Source organism: Brassica napus, chromosome A10 (genome assembly GCF_020379485.1).
Source record: "Brassica napus cultivar Da-Ae chromosome A10, Da-Ae, whole genome shotgun sequence".
NCBI classification, from domain to species: Eukaryota; Viridiplantae; Streptophyta; class Magnoliopsida; order Brassicales; family Brassicaceae; genus Brassica; species Brassica napus.
In genome coordinates, this window is record NC_063443.1 from 7,316,730 (window position 1) to 7,333,063 (window position 16,334).

General features: G+C 30.8%; 2 protein-coding genes and 1 long non-coding RNA gene across 6 annotated transcripts; 2 read left to right on the forward strand and 1 right to left on the reverse strand.

Moving 5' to 3' along the window:
* Nucleotides 1-1,821: 1,821 nt before the first annotated feature.
* On the forward strand, nucleotides 1,822-3,016 carry LOC111216000. Of its 4 annotated transcripts, none has more exons than XR_007317109.1 (6): nucleotides 1,822-1,912; nucleotides 1,983-2,072; nucleotides 2,155-2,223; nucleotides 2,311-2,346; nucleotides 2,435-2,599; nucleotides 2,695-3,016. It is a non-coding gene; the product is annotated as an uncharacterized LOC111216000 (long non-coding RNA). The 4 variants fall into 4 exon arrangements; XR_007317108.1 differs by having other exon boundaries at nucleotides 2,306-2,346; nucleotides 2,695-3,008; XR_007317106.1 differs by having other exon boundaries at nucleotides 2,301-2,346; nucleotides 2,695-3,003.
* Nucleotides 3,017-5,861: 2,845 nt separating this feature from the next.
* On the reverse strand, nucleotides 5,862-9,642 carry LOC111212759 (conserved oligomeric Golgi complex subunit 7-like). The gene is made up of 9 exons (XM_022714346.2): nucleotides 9,231-9,642; nucleotides 9,074-9,163; nucleotides 8,891-9,010; nucleotides 8,703-8,804; nucleotides 8,354-8,625; nucleotides 8,086-8,231; nucleotides 7,517-7,715; nucleotides 6,724-7,390; nucleotides 5,862-6,641 (listed from the first exon to the last, which is right to left on the reverse strand). Exons 1-9 carry the CDS (start codon nucleotides 9,513-9,515, stop codon nucleotides 6,027-6,029), a joined length of 2,496 nt encoding a protein of 831 aa, XP_022570067.2. The 5' UTR covers nucleotides 9,516-9,642; the 3' UTR covers nucleotides 5,862-6,026.
* An 82-nt stretch (nucleotides 9,643-9,724) lies between these two features.
* Nucleotides 9,725-10,537, forward strand: LOC111213927 (23.5 kDa heat shock protein, mitochondrial-like). The gene is made up of 2 exons (XM_022715770.2): nucleotides 9,725-9,893; nucleotides 9,988-10,537. Exons 1-2 carry the CDS (start codon nucleotides 9,794-9,796, stop codon nucleotides 10,371-10,373), a joined length of 486 nt encoding a protein of 161 aa, XP_022571491.1. The 5' UTR covers nucleotides 9,725-9,793; the 3' UTR covers nucleotides 10,374-10,537.
* The last annotated feature ends 5,797 nt before the right edge of the window (nucleotides 10,538-16,334 follow it).

Sequence of the window (16,334 nt, forward strand, 5' to 3'; positions counted from 1 at the left end):
TCAATGGTTTAACATTTTTATTATAAGAAGATACACATGATTTTAAAACCATATGAGTAAAAAATATCATTTAATAATAAAATAAATAAATATATATATATATATATATATATATATTAAACACTATATACCATAAGATTACATAAATATTTTAATATTAAAACTTTCAATGAATTTTCAAGAACATTTATAAATTATAAACTTATTAAAGATTCCAGATTGAAAATTTTGTTATCGATGATTTAAATATTTTGTTATAAAATGATATGAACGATCATAGAACCGTATGATTATAAATTCTTATTTAATAAATAACTATACAAAATATACTATTCCTAGAAAAATAGGTTGGTTCATCTTAACTTATATTACACTTTTTATTAAACTAACTATCGAATTGATAAATAACGTACCAAAAAATGTTTTGCATTTTCCTTAAATAAAAACTACGAAATTACCTAATATGATTAACGTATATGTGAAAATTAATTATAATGAATAATAAATATTTGATAACAATTTTTGTATCTTAGTTCTTTTTTTAATTTTATATTATTAAAATATATTAAAAATCACATTAAATATATAATAAAAACATTTATAATTTTTCTTATATGTTATATTTTGAATTTTTCAAAACGTCTATAAATTATTAGAAATTTGAAGATCCCCACTCTGAAAATTTTGTGATCAATAGATTATTTTTTTTGTCATAATAAGTTACAAATGATCATAAAATTGTATTAATATGAACTTTTATTTAATATTATAAGAAGATACACATTATTTTAAAACCATATGAGTAAAAAATATCATTTAATAATAAAACATATATATATATATATATAGATTATACTATATACCATAAGATTACATAAATATTTTAATATTAAAACTTTCAATGAATTTTCAAAAACATTTATAAATTATAAACTTATTAAAGATTTCACATTGAAAATTTTGTTATCGATGATTTAAATATTCAGTTATAAAATGATATGAATGATCATAGAACTTTATGATTATAAATTCTCATTTAATAAATGACTATATAAAATATACTATTCTTAGAAAAATAGGTTGGTCCATCTTGACTTATATTATATTTTTTATTAAACTAACTATCGAATTGATAAATAATCTACCAAATTTGTTTTTGCACTTTCCTAAATTAAAAGCTACGAAATTACCTAATATGATTAACGTATATATGAAAATTAATTATTATGAATAATAAATATTTGATAACAATTTTGGTATCTTAGTTCTTTTTTTTTAATTTTATATTATTGAAAGATATTAAAAAATCACATTAAATATATAATAAAAACATTTATATTTTTTCTTATATGTTATATTTTTGGTATCTTAGTTCTTTTTTTTTGAATTTTATATTATAGAAATTTGAATATTCCCACTCTGAAAATTTTGTGATCAATAGATTATTTTTTTGTTATAATAAGTTACAAATGATCATAAAATATAACACATATGAATTTTATTTAATAAATATTCAAACTAAATAATATATATATATATATATATATAAACACTAATGATTTAATGCAACAAGATTGGCTGATCAATTTAGTCGTCCAGTTGAAATCTTTCAATAGTATGTGAAAGACTAAAGTCAAAGTAAATATGGATTTAGAATAGTAATTATATTTTACTAACCAAATACCGAAAAAAACAAACCGAACTGAAACCAACCCGATATCCGCATTGAACACCCGTTATCCAAATGAAGCCAAACTATTGATTCATTCTCCAAAATATAATAAAAATAATAACTTAATTCCGCGCAAGGCGCGGGTCTTATCCTAGTTGTTAATAAATGGAAAGAGTCTTAACGGTTTCAGTGCTGCCCAGATGTTTAGAGAATATCAAGATGTCTGATACGGCCTTACTGGTGAGAAGAGCATTGTCTTTAAGCCAATATACTTTGTTTATGGATCTTCAATAGATTCTTTTGTGAAAAGGGGGATCAGAATTCTTTTGGTTCAATGGAAAATTAGCTCAGCAGTCCAGTGAGAAAGTGTTGAAGGATGCAATGAAACCATCACAAAACAGTAAGTAAATTGATAAGTTTCTGACAAAAAACTGTGAATCAAGAATAAAATTAAATAACTGTATGATAATATGATGTATCAGGTTCTGCTTATGTCTATGAAAGCTGGCGTCGAACTGAATCTAACCGCTTCTTCACACATCTTCTTAACGGTACAGTTTATCTTTACGATTACGTTTAAGTTCTTCTTGATCATGGAGAGTTGATGACATAATATGAGAATTAATAGCGTAGGGCAGAAAAGAATGGCATGTGGAAGAAGCTTCATTGTTAAAGTAATACTATAAATTGCATTCTCATTGAGTTTCTTGCATCGTAAGTAATATATTTCTCAGTAACATGGTATGTTTTTGGATGATTCAGACCAGGTCACCTTCTACACTCCTGGGCGTGACAAGTCAGATAATAGGAAAACAAAAGCTTGCTACATGTCTCTCTAAGGTAGTTTTGTTGCTTCCTGAATTGGTCTAAACAAGCAGAAGAAGGCTAAGGGAAACCGGAACATTATCTTCTGGTTGGACACAGAAGGTAAACCAAATCAATTTTTTAACCATCTGAACTGTTTTTTCTAATCAAACTGGTTTTACTTAACGGGGTTATGATTTTGTTGTAATATCTTTAAGCGCTTGGAATGCATTGGATCGTTTGGTGCAAGAAAATTTTATGTCTAAGAAACCAGAGGAGAAGAAGGTGGTCAAGTAAAGTGATGGAAGATCTAACTCCATTAATGGAGCTATAATAGGAGGAAGTTTTATGCTTGGATCAACAAGTCTCCACCCATAAATGTAGACAAGACAATCAGTTTTTTTTTTTTTTTTGCAATTATTATTTGATCCCAATAGTCCAAAAACTACCGTTGACGAAGCCTTTTTCTTTTGTATTTCTCATTCACTATAATAAAAAATTCAAATTTCTTCTTGATTTTGCCTTTATGTGATAGATTAAAACAAAAGATTTTGTTTGGTATGTACAAGCAAATGTTACTTTTATGTTAGTTTTGACTGCGTTTAGCGTTTGATGTTGTTTGAAATGTCAATTTGATCTCTTTATTTTGCAATGGTGCAACTGAGAAGTTTCATGCAGGCATAAAAGTATTCAAATCTGTTTTAAATTTGTGGCCAATATAGTGGATATTTACTCTTGGGTTGCAATAGCTAATGTGATTCACGATATTAGTTGCAAAGGCAACAATGGTACATGATCAAGCAACGGGCTATTGGTGGCCACGAGCCACATGAGCCATGTTAGTTGCATCAGTGATTTTACATAAATTTTTTTGAAGTGTGATTTTACAAGTTTTTCTGAGTATTAATATTACGTTTGAATCATTGGAAAATGGTAATAATTTTCATGAGATTAACAGAGCATAAACCCATATGAAATTAAGTTGTGAGGGTTTTAGAAAAATTGGATATTTAGTTCCAAAATAGAGCAACGATAAGATTTTTTTTTTTTGTTAAAGAACAATGTTAAGATTTGTTATCATATAAATATATGTACTAATAGTGTTGTCATATAAACATATGTACTTATAGCAAATCACACTTCAAAAATGTTCAATTGTATCAAAAATGATAGGATACATATTTGTTTGTGTATGTACATGACTTTTATCGTATCTCCCTTCAAAACTATAGTATGCAATAATGCTGACTTTCATTTTACTATTGAACAAACTTCCAAATACGTTCCAACTAAAAACTCTAACAATGTGATTTCACCATTTATTTATAATATCCCATAAAATAAAATAATAAAATCAAAAAGAACTAAAAAATATCCTAACAAACAATGATTTTAAACTCATTTTCAAATGGAAATAATGTTTCATAAGCTCAAACCAACTAAAAGATCTAATCTCACAAATATTTTTTCTTTTGTGTTACCAAACTCAAAAACCAAAAAAAAAATATGAAAATTAATGGAAAAGCAAAATGAGCAATTATACTTAATCAAACATATGGTGAAAAAAGAGTAACACTATCTAATAAATAAAATAAAATACAAATAGCATACATATTACTATCTCCCAAACATTGACACACTTTTAAAGAAAGCAAAATGGCATCGTAACATCGTCTCTTGCATTTTAAAAATAACATATGATAATGGATTACCTCAAATAAAAAAAATTTAAAAAAAAAAAATACATCATCGCAATAAAGATAAAATATTATATCATTCCAAGAATCACAACAATATAATTATGCAATTTGGTCAACAACTGCTAATTCAGCTCTCGATATCATTAGATATTATATAAATAAAGATCACATGTAAATAATGTTTCACAAAAACAGAAAATTATGCTTTTGAAAATAAAAATATGTTGATCTAAACACTTAATTACGTACTTGCCCTAGTATCAATACTATTAAAAGGGAAGGAGTCTTAAAAAATCTACCTATAAAAGTTGTTTGGACCCTTTCATTTAACTCATTATTTATTGGTCTTACCTTAAACTTAGACTAACAATATGTTATCATATATTTCTCTAACAATAATTTATTCAATTTTTTTATTTATTCAAATATCACTCCTAAATCTTAATCATTACTATTACTATATTTACCATTTTAACTTTTAATCATAAAAACATTGAAACTAATGTTTTATATTATTACTTTTATCATATAATATATGATTTAAAGCAATAGAAGTTACACGATATATATGTGTACATTCTAACTTTCTCTTTCCTTTATAATAACATAATCAAATCATATATAAACTTTCCTACTAAAATCTCATATTATATACTAAACTTTCAACCCTCTATAGTTTGATAGATATTTTCATATTTAAAAATGAGTTTTCTAAAAATATTTCATCAACCATGTTTTTGTACAATAACATTAAAAATTTATATCAAAAGGTTGTTGGACCCGATATAGACGTAATAGGTCCACATCTGTTCGGGTATTTAGGATCCTAAGAAAATTCGAAATATCTAAAAAATCTGAAAAATATCTGAAACACGAAAAGTACTTGAAACTCCAAACAAATACCCAAAAAAATTAAAATACCTAAAAATTCAAAATCTTATTCAAAATCTGTCACTAAACTGAAAATACCCAAAAATTTATCCAAATACCCAAAAAAAATTTTAATTTGAAAATTTGCCTGAAATAAAAACTATAACCATAAACCAAAAACCTAAAAGAAATATCCATAATTCTGGAAACATATTCGAAATATCCAAATATACCTAATAAACACAACATATGTATGATTGGGTCTAGGGTAGTACCCGGACTCAAACAAAGACATGCGGGTCCAAAAAAAACCCCCAATTCTTAACTTCTCTAGACCTGAACTAAACCTATATTTCCGGGTCGGTTCGGTTTGTTTTTTTGATCCGGATATAATTCTCATGCCTAAAAAAAATTTACGTAAAAGTGTACATATAAAATATCAAATAAACTAATTCATAGATTATATAACTGTTAGAAATTATATTTTCAATATAATAAAACTTTGTATTATAATATAATCCAAAAAACCTGCGCTTTCCAAGCGCGGGTCAAAATCTAGTTGCATAATTAAGAGTTTAATTACTTTCTCGCTTTCAACCTACATGAATTCTTAAGTTGGTGCATAATTACTCTGAAACTTGTTTTTATCTAAAAAGTATTATTAAAATATAAATTGAAAATTGTTCAATCAATAATAAAATAAACTACAAAATATCATTAGTTATGCAATTTTTGATAAAAGTAAAAATTACATTGAAAAAATGGAAACATCTTCTATTTTTAAACATCAAAAACTTCCTTGTTTAAAACGGATGGGGGTATAACTTTATTACATTATATTAAGAAAACAAAGAAACTTGTCTTATGATAGCATCAAAACTTGGAAATGTGTAATACAAATATGACAATGGCCAGCCGAACAAATTAGTTAGCAGGTCCTCTTCGTAGGGCACAAAAGCATGTTTTTGAGAGTTCAGAGACTAATCGAAACTGATACGACGCATCTTACAAACAAGATTAGCCGTAGGGAAATCAAGTTCACTACCAGCGTCTGATTTCATCACATCTTTCAGCTCATCTCTTGGTGTAGCCAAACACGTCTGGAAAGTTGCAAGCACAGGCGGAATCGGCATGGACAAGGCCGCAAGCACATTGCTCAAGTACTCTATATCTACACACAGTTGCTGTGCTCCTCGGTCTGAAATGTATTGGATTCCTCTCAGTTGCTCCATGTACAGAGCCGTTGCGCCTTCTGCTACCTTGAACATCCACTCGGTTGCAAAGAACTGTGCGTCCTCGTTGTTTGAATCACCATTGGTTGAGATTCCTTCAGCTAGAGGCTCCAGCTGCTGAGGTAAAGTCAGGAGATATTCTCCAACGCTTGTAACGTAAGCCTGAGGGTATGAGCTGAAGTTTGGTAGAGCAAACGCAGTTTGTTCCTCCACAGAAGACCAGATTGGTAGGCGAGATACTTCCCCGAGTCTTTGCCTGACTTTTGATATGAGGATGTCATAGACAAGTTCGTTCACTGTGTCCGCAAACGCAGCTACTCTCTGAGATGCCAAAGGCAGTGCGTGGAACCTTGGATCTTTTGACTGCAACAAAACAGCAAAAGGAAATTATACATAAGAGAGAACATTGTATATTAATTTATGAATCTTTGTCAATTAAGACTACCTGCTCCAACAGGTTTAGGAGTTTGCGAGCCTTCTCCGGAACATCAACCAACCGAATAGCTGCCACATCCAGGGAAGCTCGTCCAGCCATAGACAAATCTCCAGCTGTTTGTTCACTTGTCAAATGTGACAGGTTCTGATCCAGATTTGTGCCAAATAATGAAATAGACAAGCTGGAGTTTAGTCTAGCCAGAGTGGCTCTCAAAGAAGCTTCAAATACAGAAGACCTGCTCGTAAGGCAATCCGCTACTGTAAGTATTTGAAGAGCTCCCTGGACAATGGACCACTCCTCATTTGAACTCAAGTCCATCTTACGAGAGCTTTTCTCTGCACTTCCATCTTTCTTTGAGCTAACTCCATCACCTGTACCATCCACTCCGAACACAACTCTCAAAGATTTGAGTGTTTCCTGAAGCATAGAGATATACTGCAACATAGTGTCATCTATTGCAAGTATCAGCTCGTCTGCCTCTGAGCCCCCAGTGAAACCAATACACCTCTCAACCGCAGCTTCAAGAAGAACAACAACTTGGGGAACAGACTCTTCCATCCTACGCACTGTTTCGCTGAGTTCAATTCCTTGAGCTCCAACACCACGCGTAACGGCCCCTCTCAGATCCACAACTGCGATCTCCGAAGACAGAATAGCACGTTCCATCTTCCCATACCTAAAGCATGATCAATTCTAATGTCACAAGCAAGCCTTGAAGAACTATTGGAAAATGAGACATTCCATAAATGCTAGAAATGGACAGAGACGTGTTGAGAAGAAAACTACACAACATGAAACTTACTTTTGCTTAAATGATTCGAAGGGTGAGTACACGGCCTTCAGCGTATCTATTAAGACCCTAAGTTCAGATTCAGCAAACAGGTGCTGGATATTTCTCGCAAAGGACCCAGTTACGTTGTGCAGGTCAATAAGGGCCTCAAGATGCTTGGTCTGGATATTAATACCCTTGGGTAAGTCTCCGGATAATAGATCCATCACACCTGTTCAAGAAATACATCAGAAGTATCAGTACTCCTCTCATTGCACAAATATAAATGTAAGACAAACGAAATATTGCTTAAATGTTTGGGAGATTTGCAATCGCTAAATGAGTAGGTTTAATAACAAAACTTCAGACTTTTTTCCAAACTTTCCTGCTAAATTGACCGATTCACAAAGTTGGCTATTTTGCATCAAAATAACAACTCAGACAAAACACCAAGAACAGTAGTAGCTCATGTCAAAGCAGAAGAAAACTAATCCTCTTAGTACTATCTAGCAAAGCATGCTGATGGTAGAGTAAAACCACCATGGAAGCAAGTAACCCCAAACATTCTGGGTAAAGGACTAGACTAAGAAGGAAAATCTGACCTTTTGCGAGTGCTTTTGTTTCAGGAACAGCATCTCCTGTTGCAAGGTTAAGACGCGAAACAAAGCTAGACCCAAGTACTCCCATGGTCTCAACCAACAGCTTTGGGACGAGAGTCATGTAGTCATCAGGGAAGGCAACCATACACCTGAACAATCATGAAAGAAAAACCCACATGATCGGGCATAAAGGTCTGACATGGTGTTCATGAAAGCCAAATCATATGATTGGGTCTTTAGTTACTGTTAAAAAAAAAAAGTCCAGAAATACCATTTCCACTCCTGCTCAAGATAGAGTAGCAACTCGTCGTAAAAGCTTGGCAGCGAACTGGCAAAGGATGTCAAGTGAAGCTCATCGCCGCCACTAGACAACGGTTGGGTTTCACTTCTCTCGCTGGAAAGCTTGTTGGGTCTTTGCTTAGTGTCGAAATCATCCCAGAGTTGTTTAATTGGCTTAAGACGGACTTTTGAATATTGCAACTCGAGAGACTTGAATCTCCCAATCCGGATGAGAATTCCTCGCAAATCTTGGGCAACATCAACCTGCCAGATTTGTGAAAAAGGCTTTTCAGTCGAATCTAACAGCAACAACCTAAATTAAAAGATACTAAGGTACCAACCTTGTGATATGTTAATGCATCAGTAAGACGTGGCTGCACCATCGCCTCTAGCCTATCCTCCAAAACTTCTAGTTGCTTTCTAACATTAGCAAACTCTGCAACCTGTTTATCAAAAACTGGAGTTGAGTGAGTGAGTGAGTGAGTGAGTGAGGGAGGATACACTAGTCAAGAATGGTATTTGGTACAACCTCTCCAACAGCAGACAAGCAGTTTCTCATGCTGGCAAGAGTTTCTGCAGCACGAGGAAGATCGCCACTGGCAAAAACATCCTCAACCGTCGAGCTTAACTGAGTTAACCCAGCTGCATCCTGTCCCCCCAAAGAAGATAATTCAATACTGGATCGAACCAAGTCTGGATTGATTTACCAAACCTGTAGTGTTTTGTAGGCAGCCTCCATTCTCTGTTTGACACTGTCCACTCTAGCAAGTGTAGCTATACAATCTGCTGATGATCCCTCTGCCTGCAAGTGCCATCCATTTCTAACTCATGAGATCTCAGATCTAGTGTGCAGAATACACAATGCGTACCTTCTTGAGCTTCTGGAGGATTCCGGCAACTGAGCTACGCAGAGACACCGCGTCGTCACGTAGCCGCAGGACATCGCGCGTTGCGCGAGGGACGCGAAGGAGAGCGCTTCCGCTCTGCTCTTCGAGAGACGATCCGATCTCCTCGGAGGCGATCTGGAGCTTCATTTCCAGATCCACGAGGTGTTTCTCCAGCGAGTCCTGCGGGTGACGCGCTTGGCACGACGAGTTAACCCACCGCTTCGCATCGAACTTCTCATCTGAGAACGGACCCAGATCCACCATCATCTCTCGATCGACTACTCTCGAATGAATAAACGAAAATCATTAATCTCCCATCGAAGAAGAAACAAACTGAACCAAATCAATCTAAACCGGTTTTTAATCGGCCGCCAATTCATACAAAACCGAACCGTAGAGAAAACTTTAATTAGGATCCAAAAGAGTTATTATACGTATTTTACTTGCGGACCACGTACTTCTAGAACCTTCTTCTATATAATTCACCCCTCTCTCATTATCACTTTACCCTCCTTGCTCCTCGTACCTTCTTCTCTTTTCTGAAAATGGCCTCGACATCGCGTCTAGCTTTCAGGAGACTTCTCTCTTCCACCGTCGTCGTCCCTCGTCCGGCGGCTGCTTATCGCCTCTTCAATACCAAATCAGGTAATCGAGGTCTAATTCCTCTCATTTGTTATTATTATAACGGAACAAGTGTCGGATCTGAATCTGGTTTTCTTTGATGTGACTCCACTTCCAGGCTTCTACGATCTGATTACACCAGCCATGAGCTTGAGCCATGTGATTCAATCCCTAGAGGACGAAGAAAAAGGCCCTCTGGTTGTAGCAACGGGTGGAAGACTTGGGTGGGATGTGAAAGAGAAGGAGAATGCCTTACACGTGAGGATTGATATGCCGGGGCTTAGCAGAGAGGATGTGAAGCTTTCTTTGGAACAGGATACACTTGTGATCAAAGGAGAAGAGCACGAGGAAGGACGTAAGTTTTCAAGTAGGATTGAGTTGCCCCAAGAAGAATACAAGGCGAATGAGATAAAGGCGGAGATGAAAAACGGCGTGTTAAAAGTGGTGGTTCCTAAGATCATACAGCTACACCTTAACAATCCTCTCCACATTAAGGTCGACTAGAGGTTTCCTCTACGTTTCTGCAAAAGTTCTTCATTATCTTTCCTCTTTGCTACTTTCAACCTTCTATTTGAATTGTTAAAGCTTTCTCACTCCTTTGGTTTATTGAACTATCCAGTTTCTTAATATTTCTGTGATCCTACTTGTCAATTGATCGTTTCTGTGAACTTGGTTCTCCACTGTTGGATTAAGATTTTTAGTATATAAATCTGGCCACAAAAATCTGTTAAAGCTAATCCTAGTTTTTTTCCACCATTCCCTCTCTGGACCTACCACTCAAGCTAATCCTAGGAACAACAAGACCACCGCAGAAAGACTCTTTACATTCCGCAACATCAAAATTTATATATACAAAAGAGATTGGCAGATAAACAATCAAGAAACTAATAGTTCCAAGAATATAAATAAACTAGTATGCATACAAGACAACACATAAACATATAACCACTGTATTTACCCCAATATTTGGACATAACAAAACGTTCTCATAAATACATTCACCTAACAAACCACCACCAACTAGCTAAATAACACTGTATTTACCACAATATTTATACTTTTCTGTTTTATAACTTAAGGTTCTCATACTGAAATTAGCTTATTCATATAACATGTCCCAACCCATAATGCCAAAATATATGTCCATCGCTATTATATCATCAGACATTGTATATTCTTTTAAAAACATAACTAGATTTTGATCCGCGCTTAAGAAGCGCGGATATATTTTTGGTGACCGTAAACTCAAATATTAAATAAATTTATATTTATTATTAGATATCTAAAATATATAAAAGCTGTTCTACTATTATTATTTTAGTCCGGTACAATGTTTTCATTGAGTTTTCATATCCGAATCAGACTTGTGGTCGAACTGTAAGATCTAGTAACTCATATATAGTGGGATAGAATATAATAAAATGAATATAGTAAAAGTATCTGAAAATCAAAAAGACCGTTATTAACCCACTGAGAAAAATATAATTTGTTTTTTGTTTTATAAATTTTTGATATATTAATTTGACTTGTATAAGAAATTTCTTATAACAAATATTGTTAAGTTTATTTATAAATATATTAATTATCAATCTACCAAAATAGTGAAGCAAGTATTATTTTTTTTCCTTTTTAAATTTTCTATCAAACTATTATCAATTTTTTTTTTTTTTAAAAATCAGTTTGTGAAAGATATTTTATTATTAGAAATCCATACAATTTAAATAGTATTACATTTATATGTATTTATGTATAAAATAGTTTTCATAATTTGGGATTTTGTAAAAAATAGGTCTAAAGTTAATTTGGTTAATTTTTTTTATGTAACAAAAGTTAATTGGATTTATAATTTTCTTTTTTGCATGGATTGTATCAGTTAAATTATCTTTTTTAAGTTAAACGCCCAAAGCCCAATTAGTAATATTTATTTTGCTGATAACAAAGTGAGAATAAATAGGGATAACGTATAATATATAAGGAAGACCAAAAAATAAAAATAAAATAAAGAATCCAACAACTTTTTATAAGTAGATTTTTAAAGACACCTTTTAATGGTATAGATTAATGTCACCATCACTATAATTTTTTAAAATAAACCGGATCATTTATGTGTAACAAAATACAATGTGCGGTATTGCTTTGATATATATATATATGTAAAATAGGATAGTATAACCCTAGGCCCTAAGTTAGAAAACCCTACACTGTAACATGATGTGTAATATGAAGAAGCTATTTTAGTTATAAGCATCCCAACTAAATCGTAAAATATGTAAGCATTTTCTCATTTTCTTTATTATTTATGATTTTAGCATCAATTTAGGAAAGATACGAACCAATTGTGTGAAGATATTCTTAGGAATAATTTGAAAAACACGATTTTGTGCTTTAATTTTTCGAAGATTTACCATATATAGAAATATATAACTTCCATAATTCAAAGCATATATTACTAAGAATATCTTGTGGAACATTATACATCATTAAAGCCACGATTTTTTTAAAAATTAAAGTTTGAAAATATTAGGATTCACAAAATATATAAATTTTTGTTTATTCTGCTAAAATATTACTTACTAATATCTTTTGCATTTCTAAGATCATCAAATATACTATTTTAATATTGGATCCACAAAATATATTAACTTTCCATATTTTCTACACTAATATTCCTACTCATATTGTGTACCCAACTTTATTTCCCAGCCTACACTATTAGTATAAAGTTTTCAATTGACAATGCTAACTGATTTGAAAAATTAAAATTAAAATTTATAACGCAAAATCAAAATCAACAATTTATGGATATATTCAAAATAATCCTATACCATAAATTTTTATGATTTTAAATCAATACTATTAAAAGGGAAGGAGTCTAAAAAATCTACCTATAAAAGTTGTTTGGACCCTTTCATTTAACTCACTATTTTTTGGTCTTACCTTAAATTTATACTAACAATATGTTACCATATATTTCTCTAACAATAATTTAGTCAATTCTTATATTTATTTAAATCACACTCCTAAATCCTAATCATTACTATTACTATATTTATCATTTTGATTTTTAATTGTAAAGGCATTGAAACTAATGTTTTATATTATCACTTTTATCATATAATATATAATTTAAAGCAAGATAAATTACAAGACATATATGTGTACATTCTAACTTCCTCTTTCGTTTATAATAAAGTAATCATATCATATATAAACTTTCCCACTAAAATATCATATCATATACTAAACTTTCAACCGTCTATAGTTTGATAATATTTTCATATTTAAAAATGATTTTTCTGAATATTCATGTTATCTTCACAAAAATGAAGAAATTTATTGGTTCTATTAAAGCTAACATGACTTCACAATATCAGTATTGATTATTCAAGATTTTGAAAATTATTTGTTTAGATATTATACTTTTATATACTTTTCACTTCAAAACGAATCAATACTATTAAAAAGAAAAGAGTTTTAAAAAATCTAATATAAAAAATTGTTGGAGTTATGTATAACTATTTATTATTTTTCTGATAATACATTAATCACTCTAAACATACAATATTTTAAATATTTTTAACAAATTTTAATATTATTTCTTATGATACATTTACTCAGAAAAATATTTCATCAACCATGTTTTTGTACAATAACGTTAAAAATCTATATCAAAAGGTTGTTGGACCTGATATGGACATAATGGGTCCATATATGTTCGGGTATTTAAGATCCTAAAAGAATTTGAAATATATGAAAAATCTGAAAAATATCCGAAATACGAAAAGTATTTGAAACTCCAAAAAAATATCAAAAAAAATTCAAATACCTAAAAATTTAAAATCTTATTCAAAATCTGACACGATTAACTGAAAAATATCCAAAATTTTATCCAAATACCCAATTTTTTTTTTTAATTTGAAAAATTTACCTGAAATCAAAACTCTAATCGTAAACCAAAAACTTAAAAATAATATCCATAATACCGGAAACATATTCGGAATATCCAAATATACCTAATAAACACATATTTATGATCGGGTCTAGGGTAGGACCCGGACTCAAACAAAGACCTGCAGGTCAAAAAAACCCAATAGGTTATCTTCTCTGGACCTGAACTAAACCTATAATTTTGGGTCGATTCGGTTTATTTTTTTGATCCGGATATAATTCTCATGTCGAAAATAAACTTACGTAAAAGTGTACATATAAAATTTCAAATAAACTAATTTGCAGATTATATAGCTGTTAAAAAATATGTTTTTTGATATAATGAAACTTTGTATTATAACATAATCCAACAACCATGCGCTTTCTAAGCGCGGGTCAAAATCTAGTCAATACTATTAAAAGGGAAGGAGTCTTAAAAAATCTACATATGAAAGTTGTTTGAACCCTTTCATTTAACTCATTATCTCATTATTTTTTTGTCTTACCTTAAACTTAGACTAACAATATGTTACCATATATTTCTCTAACAATAATTTATTCAATTCCTTTACTTATTCAAATATCACTCATAAATCTTAATCATTATTATTACTATACTTACCATTTTGACTTTTAATCATAAAAGCATAAAAACTAATGTTTTATATTATCACTTTTATCATATAATATATGATTTAAAGCAAGAGAAGTTATACGACATATATGTGTACATTCTAACTTCCTCTTTCATTTATAATAACGTAATTATATCATATATAAATTTTTCTACTAAAATCTCATATTATATACTAAAATTTCAACCGTCTATAGTTTGATATATATTTTCATACTTAAAAATGAGTTTTCTAAAAATATTTCATCAACCATGTTTTTGTACAATAACATTCAAAATCTATATCAAAAGGTTGTTGGACCCGATATGGACGTAATGAGTCCACATTGTTCGGGTATTTAGGATTCTAAGAAAATTCGAAATATCTAAAAAATCTAAAAAATATCTGAAACATGAAAAGTACTTGAAACTCCAAACATATAGCCAAAAAAATTCAAATAACTAAAAATTCAAAATGTTATTCAAAATTTGTCACTCGACTGAAAATACCCCAAAATTTTATCCAAATACCCAATTTTTTTATAATATCCAAATATACCTAATAAACACAACATATTTATGATCGGGTTTAGGGTAGGACCCGGACTAAAACAAAGACCTACGGGTCCAAAAAAACCCCAATAGGTTATCTTCTCTGGACCTAAACTAAACCTATATTTTCGGATCGGTTCGGTTTGTTTTTTTGATCCGGATATAATTCTCATGCCTAAAAGAAATTTACGTAAAAGTGTACATCTAAAATATCAAATAAATTAATTCATAGATTATATAACTATTAAAAATTATATTTTCGATATAATAAGAATTTGTATTATAATATAATCTAAAAAACCCGCGCTTTCCAAGTGCGGGTCAAAATCTAGTATTTATTTAAAATGTCAGAATAACTTTGTGATTTTGTACGAGGTGGGTTGAACAAACATATTAATATATTTAAATAAATTTTGATCAAATTTGAAATAATTAATAATATGGATTATACTATTGCATTTTAAATTAATAAATATAAAATCAATGTAATAAATACTTTACATAAATGGATTACCATAACACGGGTCCAAATAATTTGAAATTTCCAAAATTTTAGTCCATTTAAGATAAATTAAAGCATACAAATTAAACAGAAATTATATTTTTTTTTTATAAAAATATAACTATTATGTATACAAATTATAATTTTCATTGCATAAAAATATTTTAATCAAATGGTAACTCCGCGTTTTTAAAGCGCGTGTCAAAATCTAGTATATCCCCTATATATTATTTGGGTTATGGGTTGAGTTGACCCATTTGACCCATTTTGACACCCCTACACGTGGCTACAAAAAATGTTATCCATTAAATTAAATGGGTCAGATGGGTTAATGGTTGACCGATCAACCCAACATCTTTATAATAAATTTTAAAAAACAAAGAAGCACGTTAACACTCGCTGTGATCAAAACATAAACACTTAAACAGGAGAAAAAAAAGATGAATCCACAGCTTATAACGATCAAAAGGTTTCATTATTCATCAATATCAAGCTTTAGTTTTGAAAAAAAAAAAGGTATTGAGCCATATAAAGCGTTGTTATGAAGCACTCTGCGATAGCAAGGGAATGCAGAAACGTTATGCAGAAGAAGGATACTCTAATCAGCAATAAAATTTAAATAAGGTCCCTTTAACTTGTGATGATCAAGACTCCTGCGCACAAGAAACATTAGGGATCAGCAAAAGATGCAGCATATACTAACGAAAAAGTAGTTTAAATCAAACAAGTTTCAAAACTTACAAGGCATATACTCAGCTTCTCGGTGCACTGTCTCTCTTCAAGAAACAACAAAGAAGCTCCTGAAGATAAAGAAACTTCGATCATTAGATTGTATAACAAGAACAACTAATTACACTGAACTATAAAACCT